The sequence below is a fragment of the Hyalella azteca genome, unplaced genomic scaffold (genome assembly GCF_000764305.2).
Source record: "Hyalella azteca isolate HAZT.00-mixed unplaced genomic scaffold, Hazt_2.0.2 contig13786, whole genome shotgun sequence".
NCBI classification, from domain to species: domain Eukaryota; kingdom Metazoa; phylum Arthropoda; class Malacostraca; order Amphipoda; family Hyalellidae; genus Hyalella; species Hyalella azteca.
The window spans coordinates 5,757-25,258 of NW_025943693.1; the positions used below are offsets into that span (position 1 = coordinate 5,757).

At 37.5% G+C, this 19,502-nt stretch overlaps 3 protein-coding genes across 7 annotated transcripts; 2 read left to right on the forward strand and 1 right to left on the reverse strand.

The window, feature by feature from the left end:
* The first annotated feature begins 2,492 nt into the window (after positions 1-2,492).
* Positions 2,493-7,518, forward strand: LOC108673978 (enoyl-CoA hydratase domain-containing protein 3, mitochondrial). Of its 3 annotated transcripts, none has more exons than XM_018161874.2 (7): positions 2,493-2,712; positions 3,635-3,756; positions 4,199-4,325; positions 4,673-4,860; positions 5,135-5,295; positions 5,718-5,832; positions 6,020-7,515. In XM_018161874.2, exons 1-7 carry the CDS (start codon positions 2,695-2,697, stop codon positions 6,123-6,125), a joined length of 837 nt encoding a protein of 278 aa, XP_018017363.1. In that variant the 5' UTR covers positions 2,493-2,694; the 3' UTR covers positions 6,126-7,515. The 3 variants fall into 3 exon arrangements, with proteins under 3 accessions (XP_018017363.1, XP_047739790.1, XP_047739791.1); XM_047883834.1 differs by having other exon boundaries at positions 2,494-2,614; XM_047883835.1 differs by lacking the exon at positions 2,493-2,712 and having other exon boundaries at positions 3,700-3,756; positions 4,188-4,325; positions 6,020-7,518.
* On the reverse strand, positions 6,406-9,484 carry LOC108673977 (mitochondrial mRNA pseudouridine synthase Trub2). Of its 3 annotated transcripts, none has more exons than XM_018161873.2 (7): positions 9,420-9,484; positions 8,742-8,956; positions 8,400-8,522; positions 7,833-7,961; positions 7,303-7,430; positions 6,974-7,082; positions 6,406-6,792 (listed from the first exon to the last, which is right to left on the reverse strand). In XM_018161873.2, the coding sequence occupies exons 2-7, from the start codon at positions 8,926-8,928 to the stop codon at positions 6,431-6,433; spliced, it is 1,038 nt and encodes a 345-aa protein (XP_018017362.1). In that variant the 5' UTR covers positions 8,929-8,956; positions 9,420-9,484; the 3' UTR covers positions 6,406-6,430. The 3 variants fall into 3 exon arrangements, with proteins under 3 accessions (XP_018017362.1, XP_018017361.1, XP_047739789.1); XM_018161872.2 differs by having other exon boundaries at positions 9,372-9,451; XM_047883833.1 differs by lacking the exon at positions 9,420-9,484 and having other exon boundaries at positions 8,742-9,348.
* Positions 9,485-11,183: 1,699 nt separating this feature from the next.
* LOC108673979 (UPF0235 protein C15orf40 homolog) lies at positions 11,184-15,709 on the forward strand. Its single transcript, XM_018161875.2, has 4 exons — positions 11,184-11,799; positions 12,683-12,782; positions 13,222-13,349; positions 14,378-15,709. The coding sequence occupies exons 1-4, from the start codon at positions 11,680-11,682 to the stop codon at positions 14,471-14,473; spliced, it is 444 nt and encodes a 147-aa protein (XP_018017364.1). The 5' UTR covers positions 11,184-11,679; the 3' UTR covers positions 14,474-15,709.
* Positions 15,710-19,502: the final 3,793 nt, after the last annotated feature.

Consider the following 19,502-nt stretch of genomic DNA (forward strand, 5'->3'; position numbering starts at 1 on the left):
AGAAAATCTGTAAATTTTTCAGCTGCGCAGCGAATGGCTGTGCTAATTTCAGGTTAGTATGAGTTTTTTATACATTATTTTATTACAGCGCAAGTTTGTAAATACAAATTAATGTTGATTTTTGCACCGAATATCTCCCCCAATATTTAGTTTTCTATATATTAGAAGGTTCTCTATTTTACTCAACACTCATCTAATATGTGTAAATATGATATGAGATTGGAGAAGCGACCACGAAACATTTCTCCAAGACCGAAGTTGATTTTGTGATTTTATCGCTTTTTTCGACAAATTTTGGCGGCTTTGTTCGCCCTTTTTGTCAAATCAATATTGGAAAAAAATTTCAGGCAGGTTTTTCGTTACAATTTTATTCAAACTCTAACTAAACAGTATAAGTTCAACATCATTTTCAACTATTGTGTTAATCCAATTCAAATGCTGTGATTTCGCAAAGTGGAATATTAAATAACAAATTAGTTCTAAAGATTACTTTGTTATGATATTAACATACTACATCTTCTCGAGACATGAGCTGCATTTTTGATATCATTTTTTATGTTTGCAAATTCAAAAAATATTTTGGGTTGTTTTTTGTCGGTGAATCAGAAAAATTATCGACTAAAGATTTTTCCGATGTTTTTCGGAAAATTTTAGGACAAATAATTTCATTCATATCTATTTTTTCTCGAAAAATCACCGAAAAATGATTTGTTAGTGTGCTTTCGGAAAATCATGGACAATCACTGATAAATGTGATTCTCCACCTGTCTCCAGAAAAATCATGGAAAATTACGGACATATGAAATATCAGTGCTTTTTTTTTAATGTCACTGAAAAATGATTTCGGCGTCGTTTTTTCCGGAAAATCTCTGTAAATGAAATCTTTGACGTGGAGATGCGGAGTAAATAAGGACGTATAGGGCCATGCTAGGGCTGGCAAATGCGTGAAAACTACACTGAGTTGAGAAGTGGCTGCGGATATACTACGGCGCTATAGAGTAGAATGCAGTGCTTCTAGCATGGTTTGCGACTTCGTAGCTTTTAGGCTTATTGCACCTGTGCATGTTTAGACTAAGCGTTAGTCCTAATATAATTAACCTCTTGTCTACGGAGACATTCATGGTCGTCAATGCTATTCGTGTACAGAGGCATGGGACCAAGAAACGCCTCTTATTATGGGACTAAGAAGCGTCTCTCCCCAGCGTTTCTTTTATGCAGAACACCCCGTGAATGCGGCAGCATTCTAGACCAGGAAAATTACGGACATATGAAATATCAGTGCTTTTTTTTTAATGTCACTGAAAAATGATTTCGGCGTCGTTTTTTCCGGAAAATCTCTGTAAATGAAATCTTTGACGTGGAGATGCGGAGTAAATAAGGACGTATAGGGCCATGCTAGGGCTGGCAAATGCGTGAAAACTACACTGAGTTGAGAAGTGGCTGCGGATATACTACGGCGCTATAGAGTAGAATGCATTGCTTCTAGCATGGTTTGCGACTTCGTAGCTTTTAGGCTTATTGCACCTGTGCATGTTTAGACCAAGTGCTGGCTCCAGTGCTAATTTAATTAACCTCTTGTCTACGGAGACATTCATGGTCAATTCATCGTATACAGAGGCATGTGACCAAGAAACGCCTCTTATTATGGGACTAAGAAGCGTCTCCCAAGCGTTTCTTATATGCAGAACACCCCGTGAATGCGGCAGCATTCTAGACCTCATGCCAGGGTGGCACTCATCTCTCCATTATTCTCAATGACTTCCCTTGTTCGTCTTCGCACCAGCGTATTCGTACCAGCTCGTCTTCGTACCAGCGAGCAACTTACAGCGAAACGTTTAATTAAACTTTACTCTCTTTGTGAGGAGAGGAAAGGATGTCCAAAGTGTGTAGTGTATTAATAATAGCGTTCAACGCCACTTAAAAAAAATAAAGCTGTTATTTTCCATTTTCCTGCTCATTCTTTACAACTTACGTAACTTAATGGGTAGAGTTTAAACAAAAAATTGCGCCTGCATGCTTCAAACTCCAGATTCGAAAGATACGACTCATGGTTGAACTAGTAGATAGTTCACCCATGGATACGAGTACGACTCACCATTAACCAAATAACACGCACAAAAATCTATGGGACATTGTTTTTTAAATGCCAATTTAAGGTGTACCGTGCGAATGAAACAAGTGCCTTCCTTCCTCAGTATTGATAGCACACTCACGTTATGTACTTGATAATTAATTATTAAATGATTTTAGGACACAGTAGTGAGGACTAAGCTTAAATTTTGTGTTAAACTTGCTGATGAATCAATACTATCAATCCTATAATTCATGTAGTCTGACATTAATGTTGGAGCGATCATGACACATACTGTTATGGTGGGATTGTTACGCGTCATCTGCCCTGCTGCTGAACCAACTACAACCCGCTCTTTTCAGCGTTTGGAGAGTGGAGTGGCTTACACGTTCCACCTTCCGAAGTTCCGGTCTTCCGGATTTCAGTGCTCTTAAAGGAGCAAAAGCCGATGCAGCTACGTCAGTACGTGACAGTACGTGTGCCTTGCAAAGTGACATGCTGGCCATCTAATTTACCTCTGTGCTTCGGCTTCCACTCAGAAATGTAAACAGAAGAACTAGTGATAAATGCGCTCATTTTTGTCAACAGTTACCTAATATTCCGTAAAAATTATAACGTAAAGAATGATTTTGTCCCAATCGGTAAGTCAACTGGAGTCCTGAAGAGTGATATAGCCTATACTTATAGTTATAGGGATAGCTAACTAGGCTCGTCCATACCTAGGCCGAAAATCAAGGCCCAATCATGCTATTTTGTTAACAATTAGATATTAGGTAATTACTACAACTACAGCTGGAATCTTGTGGTTCCAAAAATGGTTGGAAAGCTGAAAGCTCTAGGGTCTAGGCAGGCTGCGCACCACTATGCATAGTGGCAAACCAGAGCTTTTTTAGAATCAGTTCATTTTTAATTTCCTCATTTACTCAAGATTTAAACCAATTTCTTAAGTATGATAATGCTGGTATCCAGGATACTTTACTGGTCTACTTATAGAACTCAGAAATGAACTTGAGGGAGAGTCTAAAAAACTCTCTGCTTTGCCACTATGCCACTATGCAGATTGCAGAGGGTGGATGCAGCGTCAGCAATATATGGATTTTTAAGCCCAAAGCGTCGCCGGCCATTTTAAAGATGCGTCGCCGGGTAATTTTTAATGAAAAGCCATTTACGAGGCAAGATCTTCTGAAGGCGAAAATTTTGCCAATAATGCGTCGCCGTAGGTCTTAAAATCTTCATTCACTCTCTGCACAGTGGGAGCCTGCGCAGGCAAGGAACATCAACCTATCAATGAAATTTCAAAACTCAGTGAATTAAAAATATATTAGATTCTAAAATGCTATGGCTCCCAATCTCCCATGAACTATGAAGCTAGTTTGTTGTCTCCAATGAAATTGAATTTTAATTATGGGACTAAGGTTCACCGTCCACCGTCCCCAAGGGTCCACCGTCCAGGACGGTGGACCCTTGACCAACTTCTTTTTTGCCACACATTTTTTGCCAATCGCTGGTAAAACACACACATTATATTTGAGATTTGTTTCATTCTTTTTCTCATTATTTCAGGTGAAACCCTTACTGCTAAAAGCTCTTCCTTCTGCAAGATGGATGAGTGGCATCTCTGGATTGCTAGATGTTGTCATGAAAGATGGTGTGCGTGTTATTACTATGACTGACATAAGGACCAGGTAACTATTTTAATTACTTCATAAATCTGAGCAGGCTTGAATTATAGTGTTGAATATGTTAAGTTAATAGGAGTAGATAAAATATATTAAAATGAAGTATTTGCTATTACTTATTCTTTGGCTTGTTACTCATTTAAAAGTGGTGAATAGGTAGAAAGTATGTACCTATATGTATATTGGAAGTATTTTAGGATAAAATAGCCATGTATTCCTTTCAATATACTCTAATAATTATTCTTGGTGCATGGAAAGATGAATGGACTAGCATGCAAGATAAATTTTTATCTCTGAGATTCTACTGGAAGAATAAGTCAATGGTTGTGACTTGTGAGGATAGAAATTTCATTGAAACCCCACTTGTGCAGATAGGCACTTGGTGCTTGACCAACATTTTCTAATTGGGCTATTGTGCTATAATTATCAAAGAATAGCTGTGTTTCAGGAACTCGCTATCAATGAAAATGTTGGAGGCGCTCAACTCGGCTGTTGCAGATGACAGCTCATTGCGTTGCATTCTGCTGCGGGCAGAAGGCAATGTCTTCTCTGCTGGTCATAATCTCAAAGAAATAGTGAGGTGCCAAAAAAGAGTAGCTATGTATTTTATTTTTTTTCACTATTTGTTAATAGAATATATGCATGAGTGATCAACTCACAGTCTGGGGAATGGTCTAGTTACATTTGAATGTTCAAGGAGGTACCTACAGCATTTTATTATACAAAATTTTAATATTGAAATCCGTTACTGTTGTTAATGTAAACTTCAATTTAAAAAAAAAAATGAAGCTCTTCTTTGACCTTTTGCTCCAAAAGTTCATTTTTTATTTTTCCAAAAACTTTTACAAAACAGTTGGAACTTAACCATCATATATATTTTTTTTAATTATAACCATCATATATATTTTTTTTAATTATGCAGCACAGTGGCAACATTGAGTCCCACCGAGCTGTGTTTGAGTCATGCAACCGCTTGATGCTACGGCTGCGTTCACTGCCTGTACCAGTGATAGCTCAGGTGGATGGCATTGCTGCTGCTGCAGGATGCCAGCTAGTAGCTGCTTGTGACATTGTTGTTGCCAGTGATACATCGTCCTTTTCTACTCCTGGGTGAGTTCGTTTATGATACATTACTTTTTTACTGCATTAATAATAGGTAAATAAAATGATGTACCGTTTCAATGCATCCCTGAAAAGTTTTCGTTTTTCATTCTGATACATAGAGTTTTTTTCCACTGCTAGCCATATTTTATCCAGGTTTACTTGAGCGATTGAACTATTTGGTACTGATTTTATGTTTTTTAGTGTGGTAGTAGGTATTCAATTTGATGTTTTATTGGCAGTAATATATATAACCATTTTTCATCAAACTTCTTTTGTTCAGCGGGAGTGTTGGCATCTTCTGCTCCACCCCTGGTGTCCCGCTAGTGCGTAACGTGCCAAGGAAACTGTCATCGTACATGCTCCTCACAGGATCCCCCATCTCCGCACAAACTGCATTCACAGCAGGACTTGTGTCCCTTGTTGTACCTAAGGATAAACTAGGCAAGTATTTAAGTCGGCATGCAATTAGAGTGTTATGCTGTCTGTTATTCTGTTATGCAAGCTATCAGATTTTTTCGTGGAAACGAAATTAAGCTACTGACTTTCAACAAGCTCACAATTGACTCAATATGTATCAAAATCCACTGCGGTGTTGTCTGCAAAAATTTATTAAAATATGCTGACTACAGCATTAATTCTTGATACTGCAGTTGCATGGCGTGCAACGATAATTCGTTCACATCAATTCAAGTGTATCAACTCCTAAACGTTCATCGTTCTCTATGGTGTTTACTTGTGTGCTCTTTCAATATTAAATTTACAGCAAGTCAATCGTACACACAGGTCATAGTCGTAAACCTCGAATTCTTGTCTCAAATTACTGCCACGCTTGTGCCCTTTAGTTTTAAAAATTTGAATTACAGAAGAGGAGACGCAATGCGTGGTCGAAAGTATAGTGAGCAAAAGCAGGGCAGTCTTGGCACTTGGCAAGCGATTCATGTACCAGCAAGCAGAACTCACTGAAGAAAATGCTTACAAGTAAGTGCTTTGGGTTAGTTCATAGCAATTCGCTGGATTAGTAGTACAATTGCTGAGAATTGAATACATTTTTTAGTGTTCCATTGCGTAATTTTTTATGACCTCTCCCACTCTGGACGCGATTATCTGTCATAGGGTGGAGACAAGAAGCGAGCATTTAACCTGAAAAACGGATTATTTTCTTCAGGGCAGGAGCTGATGTAATGGTGAACAACATAAACATGGCAGATGGTCAAGAAGGCATCTGTAGTTTTGTCGAGAAGAGGAAGCCCCATTGGACGCACGAAGATTAGGAATTCATCACGTGAACGAGCATGCAGATTCAATGTTGGTAGCTCTTAGAGTGTTCTTCACGATGACGGTAACTGACTGAATTGACTGTCGAACCGATGCTATTTCTTTCATACATTTTATTTCATGAAAATGAATTCTTGTTGCCAATTGCACATTTGACTTTTATCATATTATGAGTGTGTAAAGATAGATCAAATGATACAGAAAAACCAATATGAATATATATTATCATACACGATATTTTATAATGTATACAAGAGGGATTTGAATAAATTGAAATACTGATCTACTCTTATTATTGGGCTCATTTTTCATCCAAGTTGACGTCCTTACTTGGTCCTAAAAGCTTAATATCTTCGCTCGGCACTGAGATCTTCTCTTCTAATTGTTTTTTGTAAACTATTCTTTGTTCTTCTTGATAATCTTGCAGACTGAGAAGGTTGACATGTTCATGCTCCATTTTCGTTATGAACGGTTTGCACACCGCTATATTGTTGATTATGTGCTCTGCAAACCACTGTTTACGGATTAATGCGAGGTCTAGGGTGAACGAGCCTTGTCGAATGCATCTAATCTGCAGGGTGTGTGCTGTGCTCCGCGCCATCAGCCCGATGTCGTTGATGAGGTTCAGCAGGTAATCAGCGTGAATGTTCACGCCAGTCACTTCTGCACAAAAAATTATTTTTGATCTTCCGAAATGGATGCCTGGATCAAGTTGTCTCGCATTATTTGATACATATTCCGTATCGGTTTCTATAACAATCAGAGAAGCTTGCTATTATTCGATCTGAATATTTTATAAGAACGTTATTTCCGTTATGTTCATTTAATCTAGAAGTTTTCTAACCAATTGAAAAGTGCGGTCGTTTGAATTCGATCAATTTTATTCCATAAAGAACCACTTCTTGAACTGCGTTAGGTCGAACCAGCCCTTTAGATAGCACTTCATACGCGGCCTGGAAATGAGAAAATTCATGTGACGTTACGAAAGAAGAAAACCGGTTAATCTTACGAACGAATTTATGAATGAATTATTATTAATCATGACGTTCTGATAAAAATGAAAGATAGCCTTGAATCGGAATTTTTCGTTCATTATTCTAAAATAGTCACAGAATAAAAAAACGCGATTAGGTGTTAACCGTAAACCGTGCACGTTTAAGCTTAATTTATTGCCTGAGAGTTTGGGAGCAAACCAAGTTGGTCGATAAGTCTTCTCTGGTTGTGACTCTGAATTTTCATTAGCACGCGCTCCAATCTGCTCGCCGTCACGTGGTCGTACGTCGTTCTTTCAACTGCGTTACCTGGTAAAAAGATAATTTCTATAATAAGTAGATGTAAGTCTCATTTAACTTGTGAATAAGTTAGAATGTAACATCTTGCAGTGATTTAATTGAAATGTGATTTAATTGATTTAGTGATTTAATTAAAAGATGCTCCACATCATTGCTGTGAAAAATCTAATTTTTGTTAATTTTCACGCAGATCGATTAAAAATCTACTGACTAGTAGAAAATACTACAAAAACCGAGACGCAAGACAAGAATAATTAACGGTAGAAACGTGCGGCGAAGTATACCGCGAATAAATTATGTTGAAATGTTCACATGCATTGCAAGTATTTACGTCTTCCATAATTTGTAAAAACATATTAAAAGTAAAAACATACAAGCAAAGCTAGTATTATTTACTAGTAATATGCGTACCAGTGTAGTAGTAATCCCGAGTAGCAACTCCAAGTTTGCCCTCGAGGGTGTAGGTACTTAGCAGCTGAGCAGCTTTCAGCTTCTTGGCCACTGAACGGCTTTCCTCGCCCAAGCCAATCACACACACACCTGCTCACAATCATCATCCGTGAATAACTCATTCGCAACGCCGTCTTTTCATAGTTAATCTGTTCTCATGAGTAATGAGATTAAAAGACCAGCTATAGTTTATGGTTAACGGTTTATCTACAAAGCGGGTCTATGAATTTGCAATCGTTCATTCATTTAAGAGGATGAGCTTACCAAATTTCTAAAAGACACGATGAGGCTTTGCTAAGACCTAGGTGCTTAACTACGCATCAACAACTTAGACGCGTAGGTGCTTTAGAACAATGGAAAACACAGTGAGTTATTCTTCAAGCTAAGGAAAGTATGATGACTGAAGAAGATTCAAAACAAAATTTGTATAGGTAATAGACATTCGAGAATTTGTGATGATGAAGAACTTAGAATTTTTTTATGCCATCACATATCATGAGATAGGTATGATTCAAAACCATTCCTTACCTGAGACTATAGGCAGCATCTTGTCTACAAAGGAGAAAGTAAAGTCAGCCTTGTGATACAATTCTCCAAGAGCCAGAGGATGGTACGTGTAATCTACGTGCTTGAGCGAGGTGTGGACGCCGCCTGCAAAAATTAGTTATTATAAATTGTGAATTATCCTAACTATCTCGAAACCTAAAGCAAAGGCAATATGATAATGTCAAAATAATTTCATCAATGCTAGGTACTAAAAAAAAGTACAGTAAGAAGCCTCAACGTACTTCAATTGGTAGATTGAGAACTACTGAAAACTTGTACCAAAAAAATTTTAGGGTAGACATTAACAAAAATGTGTATAGTAACCTTTAGCATTCCCCAGTTCATCTGGCTTAAAATATTTCATTTTGTTGAGTTCATCAGTCAAGTTCCAACTAATACAGTCAACAACTTTTTTCATGCTGATTCTTGGAGGTTTGTAGATGCAAAAGATGCCCTTCAAACAGCTCCATGCCTCTGGAGCAGTTCTCAGAAAAATCTGTTGGACTGTCATTGCCCAATGATGCACTTCTTCTATCAGTCTGAAAAAAGTGGATAGTGCTATGAAAAAATTACTGTAAAATTGTACCTAGTAATAAAAAAATTCGCAAAATAAAGTTTATGATGCCAATGTGAGAGAGAAGGATTGGAGTGTTGTCAAAATTAAATAATAGTCAATCGTATATTAGGCAAGGTGGCAAGCTAATGCTGAACAATTATTACTAATTGTAACTATGATCGTTCCATGAGGAAAATTTATTGGGCAGGTAAAAATCGGAATCATATGAACAGATGAATAGTTGCAAGCAGTCTAGGATAAAATTACAAATGTTTTCATTACATAAAACTATTACTGCATTTCAATACAAATAAGTTGAATTCAATATACTGCAATTTTATAAGAAGATATAGTATGTGAGAAAATATTAGTTATTGTAAATATTTTTAATATCTTACAGAAGTTGAAAGAAATTTAGTTCAATGAAATTTCTTCAAAATTCAAACCAGTCATGTCAGTCCAGCATAGGCTGATGGCTAATGTCTTGCTCCTTTGTCTTCTAAATAGAGAAAATAAATTTTAACAACTCCTTGGGGAGTTCTGATTTCTTCTTCACAACTGATGAGGAAAGTTGCAGCAGCACCATAAGCAAGGCAAGGAATTCCAATATTGATAGTTTTTATTATTCTAAAAGTGGTGTCCTCAAACTGCAAGTCTTCATGAGGTCTCTTAGTGCAGTGGTATTTGATGTATGGCCAGCAACCAGTTCGCAGGACGTGGTAATTTTCTCCATCAACCTGCAAAAGAATTTTATGATAAGAACAAAATTCTAAAAGATTTTCTCTGTATAAATTATACATTCAAAACAATAGCAGTTAAAGTGATGCATCATTAAAACCACATTTTAGAGCTGCACAAGTTATCAAGGTCAGCACATGTGATGAGTTTCTAAATGCTACAAAGAAAAATACTTATTACAAGCCACATTTGGAAAGAAATAGAATCAATTGACATGCTGAAATGGCAGGCAGATTTTTTTTAGCAAAAACTTGTTTGGCTTAATATCTATAAATACGCCACCGTAGGGCAGGCTAAGAAGGGAATGAGCAGTTTTGGCTAATTAATAATGAGCCAAATTTTTTAGTTTGGATTTAAGATATTTTAGAATTTTATATTAGATAACATGCACTATGGCTTCTAATAATGTTATTTCATTCAAGTTTAGCTAATTCATTCTGATATCACACATGGCAATTTCTTGCCAGTTGCCTTCAGAAAAATCTTGAAACTTGACAGCACTCAGGCTCAAATACAGTGAAATACTAGGTCTGGAAAATTATTTTAGACATAATTTTACAGGCTGAGGCTAGAGCCTACAGCCTAGAGCTGAGCTAGCAACATTGCAAAATTTCAAGTTCCTAGTCTACTGCCTACGGTCCTACCTACTGGCTACTGCAGCCAACGTGAAAATTAGGGGAGCGCTGCCATAGCCCAAAAATTTGACTCTTAAATCAGCCCAAGAGCCAATGCCAACACTCTACATGCAATAGAAATAGTCATCCTAACACCTATGCAGCTGTTTTACTTGCCTCATCTTGCCACACCAGCTTGAAACAAGCAATGCCTCAGCCCACAAGCTGATACTCCAAATGGATTACGCCCAATAGCTCAAACGCCATTACGCCAATGATCTAAGCCCATACCTTCACTTCTTACAAATGCCGTAAGCTACAGGGTCCGCAGACCGCACCAGACTGCCGTAAATGGGAACGGCCCCGCACCGGACTGTCGCATCACCTTACCCACTTCGTAGGCGTAAGCCCAGCCCTGACGTTCACAGGCTGCCAGTATGACAAATTGTCCTAATTTAATTAGGTAGCTAGAATTTCCAGTAAATTAAATATATTATCATTATACATTATTTATTTATACAAATACAATCCAATGGGATTGGCAGGCCGCAGCCCCCGGCCCCCCAGGCTCATACGGCAAACCCATGTGCTCATTTGTGCTGGTAGTACTACCCGTACGGCCGTACCCAGTAGCAGTACCTACCCACCGGCCACCGCGGCACCGCCACCAAGACACCAAGTCGTTTGCACTCGCCGCTCATTGCCTAAGACTACGAGTCTTCGAGGCTAGTTAGGTAGTGTAGACTCAGTACTCAGTAGAGTGTAGACGTTAGACCTACCCGGGTTGCCGGCACCGGCCACCGGGTAAACGTAAACCGAGGCCCGAGCTAGTTACCCCACCTTCAATCAACATGCACTTTCCATAAATCTCACCAGCCAGTTAAAATGGGATAATCCTCTCTGGTCACTGATTATGTCACTATACTTGACGAAATACGAAGTCCAATGCGGCAGACCTCTCTGTCTTAGGTGAGTAGAAAGGACCAGTGAGGACGTTGGTTTTGAAAGCTTTCCTTTGCCACCAAAAACAGTCTTGAACGAAGCTTGTGCAAAACAAGAGGTACTGTAAAACTTCCGGCAAGAATAGAAAAAAACAAAGGATTTACCGAATTGATTGACAAATCTATTGAATGGTCGATGGAAAATTAAATTTATTGAACACATAGGAGTTACGAAAAAGTTAATTTAAGCCGCCTATTGCAAGTGAGGGCAAGATTTATCTTATTTTCTATTCATTCAATTACGAAAATTCGGAAGCGAGCGGCTCTTCCGTAAACAAAACCTCTCAGATCGGATCTCAGGGGGTGTGAAGTTTTTGAGGCTGAGTTCTGTTCTGTGATCTAATGAAATATTTATGAAGAGGGACACGCTAATAGCAACTCTTCAATTATCAAGAACATTTTTCCAATGCCATTTAGCAATGGGAAAGAAGAAATCTCAATCAAGTTCATGCAACGAGCACAATTCTGCAGCTGTAAGTAAACGATGTGACGTTAGTAAGTTGAAAATTCACCAGTACATAAATGTACTGTTGAATTTCTTTCAATTGACAGTCTGCAGTCTGCACGGTACTCAAGCGAATCGGCTCCCCTGCCATAACAGATTTAAATTTCCCTAATTTAAAACATTATTTGTAAAAACTGATTTTGAACTAAATTCTGTACGGAATTTCGAAATTTGAAATTTTGAGCAAAGTTGAATATCTCGTTACGAATAAGATGTGATCGTTCTCAATTAAGAATCACACTTTAATATTTTAAATTCACTTTCAGTCCCTTTTTCTCAATCACTTGGTGATTGAATTATTAAGAATATAATTTTATCATTTTTATGCCCACCCTGGTGATGCCGCAACATGTTAGGGATTGTCATTATTATGGATGCGCCTTCAAATCGCTCCTGTGAATTGTATTTACTGTGTTAAACTTCGGGCAAATAAAATTTCACAAAGCTATTACATATTCATGTACATTTGTGCTTTCATTTGAAGCCTGGCGTTGGAAATATATAGGGCTGTTCAGCAGATACGTATCCACGATACTCATTGTCCTTCGAAAATACTTTCAAGTAAAACTTGATTTTCATTGATGGAATCAAGATATATAGAAAGGGGACGTGTAGAATCAAATAATTTGAAATGTAAAATTTACGTAGGTAGGCGTAAATTTTATTCGAATTTTACTTGTAAGTAGAGTGGCTCCGTGTTCATAGTTTATTGTTCAGTGTAAGTATAGTACCGGTATACGGTATAATTTGTTAGAGCATGGAGCTGTAATAATACGGAAAAATTTAAGAGCGTATCTACAATGCCTATCGTGTCAGAATATTAAAAAAATGACAACCAATTTACTTTTCAGGGAGCTGGAACTGTGGCATCTCCCATAACATTAGACAAGTCCGGTAATGTTGTCATCTCAGTCCTTGCCAAACCTGGGGCTAAAGAGAGTGCCATCACAGGTGAGTACAGTCGAGTTATTAGTAATAATCTATCCTAACTAATGAATTATGGCATTATGCTACCGGTAGTCATAGATTAAGGTTCGTTCACCTGGCGGAACGTGTGGCTGCCAATATAGGCTATCTACCTAGCTAGAACCTACCGTCAAATATTATTAGGCAAGTGGCATTGTGTATAAGGGAACTGGTTAAGTAAAGCGCTTATAGCAAGTGACTGTATCATAAATCAAATATGTTTGGCCGCTAGTACTAGCTATCACAACTGTCCCTATATAAGTGCCCATTTAGGAATCTTTTTATGAGAATTTAATAAATTTTTCTGAATGGATATAGGTTTCATTCGATTTACATTTTACGAGCAAGACAACGTTGCATCATCTAAACGAAAAAACAGTCCTAAGCACTAAATGATCTAACTATCTCGTATATGGCCAAGCAGGTATGAGTGAAGAAGGCGTAGGGATACAAATTGCCGCTCCGCCGCAGGACGGCCAAGCTAACGCCGAGCTCATCAAGTTCCTGGCCCGCGTGCTGCAAGTACGCAAGACTGACGTCTCTCTGGACAAGGTGTGTTATAAGAATTTTATTTGTTTCTATATATTAGTCAAAGTTAGTAATACCATTAGGAAAACATTAAATCCAATGAAAATATTTTTAGGCTTTGAAATATACGGTTGTATGCCAAGACAAATGCGTCAAGCATGTTTAAAATTACCTAACGTAGCTGGAGACAGGGGAGACCCTGATATTGTTCGGTATTTCTCAAACCTTTGCCCTCAAGCTGTAAATAATGTATCAGAAATTAGTCAAAAATTTGTCTAAATTTGCGAAAACATTTTCGGAACATCCTAGCTTTGACTGAACGTTGTTTGTTCTCGCGTTGCTCGAGGTACGTATATAATACTAGCAATTTGTGAATCCCTCGTCAAATCCGTCATTCTGAATCCAGAATCTCGTTATCTCGAATCCAATTAATAATTTTGAAACTGAAGTCAGTTAATTCAAAAATGTTCTTCCCGACGTACCTGCTGCATTGACCTCCCTTTTATACCTCGTGTTTGAAATTCAAAGGGAATAAATTTGCGTTTCCGAGTAACTTTATACATGGCAAATTATATATATAATTCCACTTGAACAATTCATCCTCCTCCTTACCTGTTTTTTACCGCACGTTTTCACCATTAACACTAAATTTTCATGCCGTCGTAATTTTCCTCCATGATAAGTAGCGTTGATAGGCTCCTGGATCTCTCCTATATCATTCAAGTGTAGCTCCAAACACTTTAACATAGTTCATCTACAGATATGTTAAAAATTATGTTTTTTACCCTGCAAAGATCATTTTAAGGCATAGAAATAAGTTGATGTTGCTAATAGAAAATTAGTTTTATGCATCATATCCGCTGGTAGTATTATGGTAATGTATTTTTAGCGCATTTTCTCATTTATGGAAAAAATGCACTATTGTGCTCGCCATGTCCGTCTGTCTGTCTGTCTATCCGTCCGTCCGTGACCTCAAGTTTTCGTCGACGAGAAAATGCGCTCTCTGACACTCACTGCAGTGAGTGCTGAGTTATATTTTTTTACTATTTCAGGGCAGCAGAGCGCGGCAGAAGCGCATCCTGGTGCAGAACATCGAGCTGCAAAAGGCCAATGATCTCATCTCCACAGCGGCCAAAAATTCTCTGTGAATCATTAACTTCATGCTAAGTGATAAAGAATAGCCTTAACTTTGTTCTCTTCTTATTCCATTCATTATTGAAGTCGCTTAGTCTAATGGAATCATTTCTTAAAATGTCGTCTTATACTCGATTGCCATGATTTAAGCTCTCTCGATCATTGCTCGATGAGAGAGATTGCTGTTAAATTTCTAATAAGTATTATTTTCACGAATACTCTTAAAAGTGCTCAGCGTTAGTGCCTCTGCGATCTACGCTAATATATTTTCCATTGATCGATCGCGGGAGGCGGGAAGCACAATCTCAGAAACGCGATGCCCCAGATTTCCTTACCTCCAAGTATCAAATGTAAAATAATTGATTTTACAATTATGTTATAATACAACTATTGCAGTTTTCCAATTAAAATCTCAAGTACACAACAGGATGTTATGGTCAGACGAGTTTTTTATTAAAGATGAAAAATCTAGTAGGGTTCAGTTATGACGTTTAAAACCGTATGATATCGCATGCCCTGTAAATACGTACAGTGCTGGACACGTGCAACTTCATCACAAGTCAGAAAATATTCGCTTTATCGGCAACAATTGTCCTTGAATATTTCGTGATCCCGACTTGAGAAGGAGATGCTCAAGTGGCCGGTCATCGAGACGAAACAAATTGTTCAATAAGCTCTCATTCATATAATTAGAAAAAAACGTTCTGACATTCGGACAACTCGTTATCAAGAGTTTCTGCATGTGCACCATTGGCTCTTATGTGTTCCAGTATCCTGTCATGAATCTAGTATCGGTTATACCGAAATTCCATCAAAAAATATTTGTGAACCTGTGATTGACTGGTTATTCTATGTTCACTGTTTTTACTGTCTCGCAAAAAAATTGGACGCGATGTGTAAATATAACACAATGGCCGCACAATGCGCGTGATGAAAAAATACAAGGTACATACAACAAAAACTTGCAAGTTTAGTATGAAATACAGAGGGAACTAATTTCCAAATGTTGTACCTGATTTTATTTTATACCACTCAATTTTGCAGGCTACAGTTGAAAAATTCGCTGCTGTGAAGCTTCAAAAACAAAGCACTTTGATGTTTTGCGGATCTTCACGTTGGAACTCTTGAAGGATGACTAAGCAAATGAGCTAGAAAGCGCTGGGTAACTATAATGAGTTTGATTATATGAAAAGGGTAATATTTTCAGTCAAAATCATGCCTATCTCTGTGTAAAGTTTGGACTACTAAGAGATTGATGGCTTCATCGGTAGATTATTGTGTTTTTGAGCTCCTGCAACTTTAAAGAGCTCCGCTGAACCATTATACTCATGGTGCATTATACTAATCTCCAAGCACATGGTATCATCTTGTACACGATGTAGGTAGAATCACCGAAGTACTCTTACATTCTGCTGTAGATATATAAATTTTTCAGAAAATTGTTCTTGTAATATACATTAAAACACAAAAAATAGTTATTCAAATCAGCCCCTATTGCTCATGATTAATTTTGTCAAGGCTTTGGGAAGCATATGCTGCGAAGGGGAATATTTTATCTTCACTCTGAGCGCTTGACACTGCACGTCCTTTCATGGTCACCACGCCTCAAATCCTTTGGGGCGGTCACTGATGAGCAGGCAAGGACGCATAAGGATATCGTTGAATTTTTGGTAAATTTAAAGATCTACTGAAGATGAATTGAGGAATTCGATACCCCTATAATCAAAATTTGTAATATATTTTCATTGGTTTACCGATGTGTGATGACATTAGCTATCATCATCAATTTTATGAGTTTGAATACTGGTCAAAATGTAACAATAACTCTCTTTGTCGAGCTACTGCAATAAGTAGAAGATGAAATCGAATACTTATACATCACCCATATGGTGTTGTAGTGTGAATGGTCATAGTCAGACTATATGTAATGCGAAAAAGGTTTCAAAATTGTTCTGCTCTGAGGCCAACAAACGGTGTAATTATTACATGCAGGAGTCTTACCACATTTCAAATCTATTCGAGAGTCTCATAATTTGAAATTGTCCGTGCCTGAAGTTGTAGTTGTGATATACCTAACTACTTAGCTGCGATAGTCATGAATAAGTTCGTGCATATCGTCAACTGAAAGGTTAGATAACGCTTTGCGTCATATTTTCCATTGTTGAATTCCCTGCATCGATTAAATTACAGTAAAATATTAAAAAATAAATTGGTCTGGTTAACCGTTAAGATTTGGCTTTCATATTGTTATTAGCCGTTAGGCCCGTTACAATGAACGTGGCGCTAGTTCAATGTTCTACTCAAAACACTTGGCAGGACGAAGATCGAACTTGGTCTTGGCACCGTCTTGAGTTTAAAAATACTTTCATATGCGTGAAGGTGATGCTATCTCAGTAGTGATTACTGAGTAACTTTTAACTGTTAGCGAGTTCAGCGCTTCAGCCTAGCACGACTGCACGAGCAGGACTGCAGGAGTGATCAGTGATCACTGATGCCAAATTAATAGTGTCTCTATCATAGGGAGTACAAATTAAAAACTAGGTAGCTAACAGTGTTCCTATTTTAAGGTGTTTTTACACAAATGCTGACTCATCGATTGATAAAAGAAGTGAACTTTTAGCCACAATAAAAAGTGAGAGTTTGGATGTGATACTGATAGGCTAGGTGTGACAGAAGTTTTACTTAAGAATCCTGTTGCAGAAGTTAAGCCAGTTGAAGTTGAAGTTGTTGAACTGTCTATTGATTTGAGGGAATGAGGGTTTTGACTGTTTTACTAATTTACAAACAGCACAGTGTCACAGCCTCGCAGGGGAGTTGCGGTGTGGGACTGCGGGTCAGGTCCAGGAAGTCATTTTGTGCTCAACTTTTCAATTTGAATTTAGGTTTGGACAAGGCAAGGGAATCAGTGTGCCAGTGTGGTGTCACTGGTGTGAGATACCACTTCAAATTTCAAAAGAAGGATAAGCTTTTAGTTGGAACTTGGAAAGTTGGAACAGTTTATAGATCACCTAACAGTAACATTGCAAACAAATGAAACAATGCAGCCACGAACAAGCTTTTATCTCGAGTAGCAGTAGGCGCAGTGTGGAATTCTAGAGGGATAATAAATTAACCAGTACACATAGCATATTAGTACTTATATCATTAGTCTGCTTATATCGCAAGTTCACAAGGAATTTAAAAGCAAAGAAAACGCCAAGAAAATTCACCATATCGATATTGAAAAAGACCAACATGGCCTCCAAAAATTTTATTCCAAATTTTATTGCAATCATTCTAATTTCCTACGCGTGTTATACATGAACATGAGTAAAGAATTACTGAACATTACGCAAAATAGATCCCTAACTTAATTATTTTTCAAGCTGATATCAATAAAACGATGACAATTGTGTCACTTGACGCAGGACTCACCAATTACTCTTAACACTGAGCGGTAATCCTTTCCGCAATATCCTGCATAACAAGCATCAGTAATTATGTTCAGACAAGCATCAGTAATTATTTTCAGACAAGCATCAGTAATTATGTTCAGACGAGCATCAGTAATTATGTCTGTTCATTAATCTTGCTCAAGACTTTAAAATTATTTTTTAACAATCATACACTATCATCCACACAATAAACATTTTCTGGAATGATATCAGAATTATAAAATAAGTAAACGTGAAATATATAATAATTTGAAATCAAATTTAACGACTTCCAGTCCAAACCAGTATAGGTACCAGTATAATATTGAACGTCGTACTAAGTTCTCGCTTGCGTTTGGATTTTTGTCTCCCTGTTTTCAAACTGGATTATTTCAAATTTCTTCTAGCATTTGAACGTCTTGCTATGAACCTGAAATGTGGCCACTTCTAACCGCCCAGAATTTCTTGGTTACCTTCACAGCTTGACGTATCGTCACTTCTACGGTTTCAAATCGTACAAATATTCTTGTCAGTTTTCAATTCCGACCTATTTTTGTTGCGTATAATACCCTGAGCTTTAACATAGCTAAATTTGTAGTTCCCTTTTTGAATTGTCTAACTACTAACCCGTTTACTGTTGATTATACGTACTCATTTGTCGACCGTTTGAAAGATTTTACCGATGTTCAGCACCTGACTATGGGTTCGTTCGATGTTGGAAATATGTTCGCGAATATACCTCTTACATAAACTATTGACATCTGCCTCAACTCTTTGTTCAAGGATGTGAATGATCTGGTGATCGGTCTTAACCGCAATCTTTTCAAAAAGATTTTAGAATTATCAGTCATGAACTCTTTTTTCATTTTCGCTGATAAACTTTATAAGAAAGTTGATGGTTTAGGAATGGGCCTTCCACTTGGTCCCACACTCGCTAACATTTTCATGTGCTTTCATGAGGTTTCTTGGTTGGCCGATTGCCCCATAGATTTTAAGCCTATTTTTTTAAAATAGGGATATAGATGATACCTTTCTGATCTTCAAGCATATCCCTCTCATGCGAGCGTTTTCTTTGATTATCTAAACCTCAAACATCCTTCAATAAAATTCACTATGGAATTTGAATCCAACAATTGCTTGTCATTTCTCGATTGCAAAATCACAAAATCCGGCGGTCGTTTTCAGACTTCTGTTTATCGGAAACCGACATTTACCGGCTTGGATATGAGCTTCTTTAGCTTTTGCTCTTTTCGTTTCAAATTGAATAGTCTTCAAACTTTGATATACCGCGGCTATAGGGTTTGTTCTACCTTCCATGATATGCATTTGGAATTCGAATTCATTCGTAATATATTTCAGCTTAGTGGTTTTCCATCGTGCCTTGTGTTAAGTAAAATCAAACGCTTCTTATCTAACAAATTTTCTGAAACTGTGACTGAATGCGATAGTAAGAAAATTATTTATTGCACATTGCCCTATTTTGGTAGTGCGTCTGAAACTATGTCCAAAGAATTAAAAATGCTGTGTTTGAAATATTTCCCAAATATAAATTTGCATGTTTTACTGGTAAATAATTTCAAAATTGGTTCTTTCTTCAGGTATAAGGACGTTATTCCTGCTCGGATGCGAT

What these genes read in the sequence shown, in the direction of transcription:
- LOC108673978 (XM_018161874.2), top strand. An exon ending in TCGTCCTTTTCTACTCCTGG is followed by an intron (nt 4,861 to 5,134) that starts GTGAGTTCGTTT and finishes TCTTTTGTTCAG; the next exon opens with CGGGAGTGTTGGCATCTTCT. An exon ending in TGTACCTAAGGATAAACTAG is followed by an intron (nt 5,296 to 5,717) that starts GCAAGTATTTAA and finishes TTTGAATTACAG; the next exon opens with AAGAGGAGACGCAATGCGTG.
- LOC108673977 (XM_018161873.2), bottom strand. Translation starts at nt 8,928, where the DNA reads ATGACAGTCCAACAGATTTTTCTGAGAACTGCTCCAGAGGCATGGAGC. An exon ending in GATGCTGCCTATAGTCTCAG is followed by an intron (nt 7,962 to 8,399) that starts GTAAGGAATGGT and finishes GATTGTGAGCAG; the next exon opens with GTGTGTGTGTGATTGGCTTG. An exon ending in ACGACCGCACTTTTCAATTG is followed by an intron (nt 6,793 to 6,973) that starts GTTAGAAAACTT and finishes TTTTTTGTGCAG; the next exon opens with AAGTGACTGGCGTGAACATT.
- LOC108673979 (XM_018161875.2), top strand. Translation starts at nt 11,680, where the DNA reads ATGAAGAGGGACACGCTAATAGCAACTCTTCAATTATCAAGAACATTT. An exon ending in TAAAGAGAGTGCCATCACAG is followed by an intron (nt 12,783 to 13,221) that starts GTGAGTACAGTC and finishes ATGGCCAAGCAG; the next exon opens with GTATGAGTGAAGAAGGCGTA. An exon ending in CTGACGTCTCTCTGGACAAG is followed by an intron (nt 13,350 to 14,377) that starts GTGTGTTATAAG and finishes TTACTATTTCAG; the next exon opens with GGCAGCAGAGCGCGGCAGAA.